Source organism: Pristis pectinata, chromosome 9, assembly GCF_009764475.1.
Source record: "Pristis pectinata isolate sPriPec2 chromosome 9, sPriPec2.1.pri, whole genome shotgun sequence".
In the NCBI taxonomy this organism is placed as follows: domain Eukaryota; kingdom Metazoa; phylum Chordata; class Chondrichthyes; order Rhinopristiformes; family Pristidae; genus Pristis; species Pristis pectinata.
Window position 1 is genome coordinate 377,791 of NC_067413.1, and position 7,034 is coordinate 384,824.

General features: G+C 55.3%; 1 protein-coding gene across 2 annotated transcripts; it reads right to left on the reverse strand.

The window, feature by feature from the left end:
* Window positions 1-241: 241 nt before the first annotated feature.
* Window positions 242-6,717, reverse strand: zglp1 (zinc finger GATA like protein 1). Of its 2 annotated transcripts, XM_052023719.1 has the most exons (6): window positions 6,681-6,717; window positions 6,423-6,596; window positions 4,770-4,904; window positions 4,331-4,434; window positions 3,642-3,735; window positions 242-579 (listed from the first exon to the last, which is right to left on the reverse strand). In XM_052023719.1, the coding sequence occupies exons 1-6, from the start codon at window positions 6,686-6,688 to the stop codon at window positions 444-446; spliced, it is 651 nt and encodes a 216-aa protein (XP_051879679.1). In that variant the 5' UTR covers window positions 6,689-6,717; the 3' UTR covers window positions 242-443. The 2 variants fall into 2 exon arrangements, with proteins under 2 accessions (XP_051879679.1, XP_051879678.1); XM_052023718.1 differs by lacking the exon at window positions 6,681-6,717 and having other exon boundaries at window positions 4,770-5,418; window positions 6,423-6,555.
* Between the last annotated feature and the right edge of the window lie 317 nt (window positions 6,718-7,034).

Below are 7,034 nucleotides of genomic sequence, written 5' to 3' on the forward strand. Positions count from 1 at the left end.
ATCTGCTGTGCCATGTGTCTCCACCCTCCTGCTGAGGTCAGTGTGAGTGAGGTGGGACACACTCTAGTTTGGGATGCTGAGCTCCAGCCCAACACTGGAGCCATTTTATTGAAACATTCTGAACCAGAAACAAGTCCAATATTACAAAAACTAGCCACCTCTCCGTGACATCCGCTCCTTCTCACACCCCACCCCGAACCACCCACCGACAGCGACCACCCCAGGACATACAGCTCAGGGACACCCTGCACCCATACTACAACAGGGGATAGAGCCCCACCATTGCAGCAGTGAAAAGTTCTCTCCCCTACCCTATGACAGGGAGACCAGCTACTCCTAACATTACAACAGGTCATTAAATAGGTTAGTGCTGCTGCAGTCCATTTTCACACCAATTCTGGTGGGTGACGAGGAGTTCGCTTCCAGCCGTCCCATCTTGGCCATCAGCAGCTTGCCCCCTTCCTCGCATTCATGAGCAGTCGAAGGGGGTCCCCACACCGTAGGCAACGGACAAAACATTTCCCTTCTTTCTTGGGGATGTGCCAACACTTTGGGCACCGAATCCGATACTTCTTGTACCTGTGGGAACAGCAGGGAGTTCAGGTGGGGAAAAGTGGATCACAGATCCGGGAGAAGGGTTTGGCCCTCGAAGCAGATCAGAAATGAGCTCAGAGGAAGAGCGAGGACCCGTGGGGTCAGAGAGTTACATAAAGGAGTAGGGAACACACTCTCCACTGTAGACCTGCCTCCTCTGTGCCAGTTCCCCAGAGTCCACAATTCCCTGATCTTCCAGAATGTGTCCACCTCCTCTTCAACTGCCCCAATGATCCAGCCTCCACCACCCACCATCCTGGCTGAGAATTCACCTCCCTCTGCAAGGAGTATGTACTATTGGTATATTATTCTCATGCGTACCAAGGTACAATGAAAAGCTTGTCTTGCATACCATTCGTACGGATCGATTCATTACACAGTGCATTGAGGAAGGGAGAATGTCTGGGAGAATGGCTAGCAAGACTACATTGGTCAAATTGAGAAATAAGGGGTGATCACATGGATGGGTTGTACTATAGGCCCCCCAATCGTCAGCAAGAATTAGAGGAGCAAATATGAGGGAAAAAAATTACAGGTAGGTGTAGGAATAATAAGGTGGTTATAGTAGGTGATTTTAACTTCTCCAACAGTGAATAGGATCACCACAGTGCTAGGGGATTAGACGGGGCAGAATTGAAGCATATCCAGGAAAGGTTTCTGAAGCAAGATAGCTCTACTAGAGGGGAGGCTACACTCAAAACCCTCTTGGAAAGTGAGAGAGGGCAAGTAGCTGATGTGTCACTGGAGGAGCAGTTTGGGACCAGTGACCATAATTCTATTAGTTTCAAGATAGTTACAGAGAAAGATCAGGCTGGTCCACAAGTTAAAATCCTGAACTGGGGCAAGGCTAATTACGATGGCATCAGACAAGAACCCTCAGTGTTTGATCAGGAGAGGCTGTTCTCAGGTAAAGGGACATCTGGCACGTAGGAGGCTTTCAAAAGTGAGATAGAGAGAGTTCAGGGCCAATGTGTTCCTGTTAGGGCAAGGAGCAAGGCTGGCAGTAGGGAATATTGGCTAACCAGGAATCTTGGTTAACCAGGAAAAATAAGGGTCTGGTCAAGAAAAAGGAAGCAGCTTGTCAGGCATAGGCAGTGGAGATCAAGCAAGTCCCTTGTACAGTACAAGGGATGGGGCTGAACACTCAAGGAGGAAATTAGGAGGACAAAACGAAAGGAAGTAAGGTATCCCTGACAGATGGTAAAAGAGAATCCTAAAAGACTCTACAAGTGAGTTACATTAAAAGGCAGGTAAGGAGAGAGTAGGACCCAAGAATCAGTGTAGGAATCTATGTTTGGAGCTACAGGAAATGGGGGAGGTCTCAGATGCATCCTCCTTGTCAGTATTTACTGTAGAGAAGGACATGGAAGCTACTAACTCCATGGGAGGGAAGTGACACATCTTGAAGCACATCAACATTACAAAGGAGATGACGACGAAGGTGGGGCTATGCATGTTGTCTACATGGACTTGAGTAAGGGGTTTCACAAGGTCCCTCATGGGAGGCTCATCCAGAAGATTAAATAATTGTTTCCTTGACAGCTGCACCCTCTCACAGGCCTTTCCATTCTCCCCCACCAACAGAACATAGAACACGACAGCACAGTACAGGCCCTTCGGCCCACAATGTTGTGCTGACATTTTAACCTACTCTAAGATCAATCTAACCCTTCCCTCCCACATAGCTCCCCATTTCTCTATCATTCATGTGGCTAAGAGTATCTTAAATGTCCTTAATGTATCTGCCACTACCACCACCCCAGGCAGTGCATTCCACGCACCCACCACTCTGTGTAAAAAAAGCTTACCCCTGACATTGCTCTTTATACCTTCCTCCAATCACCTTAAAATTATACCCCCTTGTGTTAGCCATTGTCGCCCTGGGAAAAAAGTCTCTGACTGTCCACTGGCTCTATGCCTCTTATCATCTTGTACACCTCTATCAAGTTACCTCTCATCCTCCTTCTCTCCAAAGAGAAAAGCCCTAGCTCACTCAACCTATCCTCATAAGACATGCTCTCCAATCCAGGCAGCATCCTGGTAAATCTCCTCTGCACCCTCTCTAAAGCTTCCACACCCTTCCTATAATGAGGCGATCAGAACTGAACACAATATTCCAAGTGTTGTCTCACCAGAGTTCAATCCTATCTGGGTGTATCACGGCTTGGTATGGCAACTGCTCTGCCCAGGACCACAAGAAACTGCAGAGAATTGTGGACACAGCCCAGTGCATCACAGATACCAGCCTCCCCTCCTTGAACTCTGTCTTTACCTCTCGCTGTCCTTGGTGAAGCAGCCAGCATCATCAAAGACGCCACCCACCCGGGTCATTCTCTCTTCTCCCCTCTCCCGTCAGGTAGAAGATACAAAAGCCTGAGGGCACAGACCACCAGGCTTAAGGACAGCTTCTATCCTGCTGTGATAAGACTATTGAACAGTTCTCTTACACGATGAGATGGGCTCTTGACCTCACAATCTACTTTGTTTGACCTTGCACCTTATTGTCTACGTGCACTGCACTTTCTCTGTAGCTGTGACACTTTACTCTGTACTGTTATTGTTTTTACCTGTACTGCATCAATGCACTCTGTACTAACCCAATGTAACTGCACTGTGTAATGAATTGACCTGCACGATCTGTTTGCAAGACAAGTTTTTCACTGTACCTCAGTACAAGTGACAATAATAACCAATACCCTCACAAAACCATGCTGACTATCCTTAATCAGACTGTGCTTCTCAAAAATGCCCATAAATCCTGGACCTAAGAATCTTTTGCAATACAGAAGACTCACTGGTCTATAATTCCCAGGGTTATCCCTACTCCCTTTCTGGAACAAAGGAATAACATTTGCCACCCTCTAATCATCTGGTTTGCTCACCTTCACTGACCCAGTCCTGGTGAAGTGGTGGGGGGGGGGGGGGGGTTGGTGGTGGGTAGGTGGAGGAACGAGGGTGGTGGGGGGATAAATGAGGGGGAGTGAGGTGGGGGGTGTGGGGGGAAAGAAAAGAGTGGAGACGCAGGGAGATGAGGGGGTTCCCGGTACCTGATTCCACAGGCATTACACAGGGGAGTTCCATCCTCAGCATCTCTCCACAGGGGTGTCCTCTGTGTACCACAGGAGGCACACCTCCTCGTCCCTGAAACACAGACGATGTGGAGAGCCATTACTGACCCGGGTCCGAGCACTGACCCATCCCCCACTGACCCATCCCGTTCCCCCGTCCCCCACTGACACGTCCCGTATCCCTCCCCTCCTCCGTGCCCTACTGACCCATCCCTCACTGATTCGTCCCCACTACCCCCCACCTTCCATCCCTTACTGACCCGTCCCGGTTCCCCCCTCCCCCCACTGACCCATCCCATCCCCCTCCCCATCCAGTCCCCCCATCCCCCACTGACCCATCCCACCCCCCCTCCACGTCCCTCACTGACCCGTCCCCTCCCCATCCCGTTCCCCCCCCGTCCCTGCTGACCCGCCCGGTTTCCCCCCCTCCGTCCCTCACTGACCCGTTCCCATTATCCCCATCCCTCACTGACCAGTCCTCCCCCTCTGACCCTCACTGACCCATCCTCTCCCTCCATCCCTCACTTCCTCAAGGCTGCACACTGACTGACCCCTCACCCCAGAGACTCCCTGCCCAGGGCCCAAGCATCAACCGTCTGCCTATTCCTACCTTGCTGACCTCACACCGACCCCCAGCCAACCCCACACTGATACCTGCCCTCACTCACTTTCGTGGCCAGGACACGGATCCTCCTCAGAGCTGCTGAGGTGGGAGGTCAAGGTGGTCTCCCTGTGGGACCGGAACCGGGTTAACTTCTGCTGTAGTCCTGGGCTGAGAGAGAGTGAGGGTGAAAGTGAGAGGTCAGCAGGGTCAGACAGAGAGAGGGGTCAGTGGGGTCAGAAAGAGGGGATCAGTGAGAGAGAGGGGTCAGCGGGGTAGTCAGAGAGTAGGGATCATCTGGACATACCTGTAGCGGGCAGTGCTGTGCAGACAGTGGGGACAGTGTGAGGGGAGGGAGGGTTTGGGGGTGGGGTACAGTGAGGGGAGGGAGGGAGGGAGGGGGTGGGGGTTGGTGTACAGTGAGGGGAGGGGTGAGGCGTGGGGTGGTGTGCAGTGAGGGGAGGGGCAGAAGGGTGGGGGGGTGGGATGGTGGTGGTCAGACCTACCTGTATTGGGCGGTGATGTGCAGACGACAGTCCAGAGGACCCACCAGCTCCCTCTCCATGCAGACTGTGACCCCCTCGAAGGAGGGGTCCCCACTCTGGGCACTGCGCTGGGGGTGGGGCTGCTTGCGAGGAGTCCTAGTGCGGACGAGTGACAAGGGGTGGGTGTGGGGGTCAGGGGGTGAGACCAAATGCTGGACTAGACAGTGGTCAGCCCCATCCTGACCTTTGTCCCCAAACCTGCCCACTCCCTCCCTCTGCACATCTGCAGCCACAGAATCTGCAGCTGCAGCCGATGTGGGGACAGAAGCCCCCCCAAATGCAGCGGGCACTGGGGGGGGGTCCTCACTCACCTCATCTGCACCCATCAGCCCCTCGGCCCAGAGCCCAGGGGGAAGGGTCACTCTCCTGGGGGAGTGACTGCCCTCCTGTGAGTCAGGGGCAGGGTGAATGATCACGGTTCTGGGGGAGTTACCCCCCTCCTGTGGGTCAGGGGTGAGACCACTACCCATTGAGGGGGGGTCAGGGCTGATGAACAACGGATCCAACTTGGCCGCTTCCTGCAGCAGGCAGAGAATGGTGGATTCAGGGACCTCGTAGGAGGGAGAGTCAGGGTGGTAGGTCCCATGGGGCGGGGGTGTCAGAGAGAAATCTGCAAGGAAACAAAAGCCAGGTGAAGCGTCAACACCCAGAAGCTGCCCTGTACGATCGGTGTGCAGGACACATTTTCTCTGTACCTCGGTACAAGTGACAATCGTAAACCAATACTGACCTCCACTGCCCAGAACCCCCACCACCCCCCCACTGTCCAGAGCCCACTCCACCCCTCCCTTCCCCCTCCCCCCAACCACCCCCCCCCATTGCACAGAACTCCCTCCAACCCTCCCCCACCACCCCCCACAGCCCAGCACCTGCCTCCTCCTGGTGACTGCCTCCCTCTGCCCCCCTCCATGGCAAAGGGTGGCTGGGACCCAGAGAATGAGGTGAGAGTGGTCACGAGGTCGGTGGGGAAAACGGTAATCAGCACCCACCGACCCCGTGAACCCCCCGACGGGCTCAGCTGGGGTCAAGCACAGAGACCATCAGAGACACCGGTGCCTGAGAAGGCGAGTCTGTGCCAACCCTCAGTCCCTCGAGGACCTTGGAAGGACCATTCGAGCCGGAGGCACCAACGACAGCACCAAGGAAGGGACCGATCTCCAGGGACAGATTCCTCCCCAGGGTGGTGAGACCTTTCCCAGGACCCCATCACCAGTCCTAGGGTCAGGTGTCTGTTGGCGTGTCCTGGGGGGTGGGGTGCCATGGAAGAAGGGTGTCTGTGGGTGTGCCAGAGCCACAGGAATGCCTCAGGAGACGGTGGGCACGCCGAGTCCCAGCCGGTATCAGGGCAGTTGATGGACAACGCCGAGCGACAGGTGCAGCTGTGGGAGATGGGGGTGGGGATGGACCTGGGGTTGGGTGTGTGACCGGTCCGAGTCGGGACCACCCTGGGGACAGGGAGGACAGGGTCCACGGGGGGGGGGGGGGGTTTCCCGGAGCCAGCCATCCCAGGAACCAACAGAGAGCGGTGTGAGTGGGGGAGCCCACACTCGCGCACCCCCTCACGTCCCACAGAGGCAGCGGGCCGCAGGGAGGGAGGGTCAGCCGGTTACCCACCTGTCAGTCACTCCAGTGGCCCCTCCCGGAACAGGCGGCTGCAGGCAACAGTCAGCGGCAGACAACTGGATATCCCCAGGGTCCGGGGGCTCAAGACACGGGGGGCTCAGCAGTTCCAGCAGAGAGAAGTCAGGGGTCTTACATTCGAAGAGAAGGCTGTCCTCCATGGGTGGTCTGTGGGGAGAGGGGATGGTCAGTGGGGTTTGGGCAGGGGGGTGGGGGAGGGAGAAGAGACGGGGAGGGAGGGGGGAGACAAACCTGTCCATGTTCAGCTGTAACCAGGTTCCCACCGAGGTCTCCTGAGGGAGACAGTGAAAGTGAGTGATCCACAGCAATCCATGAGCCCCTCACTCCATCCTCTTCCCCCACCCCCCTCACTCCCAAACCCAGTGACCAACAGACCAAGAGGCAAGGGAGGACTTTCCCATCCGGGGTGGGGTCAGTGGGTCAGGGTGAGAGGGATTGATCTTCAGGGGGTCAGAACCCAAATACCCTTCCAGAACCTTCCACTGCACATCCTCCCTCCTGACTAGTCCCTCCCCCAGCTGCTCCAGAGGATCTCAAACCCCCTCATACACCTTCCCTACCCCTTCTGAGACTACACCCCCACTC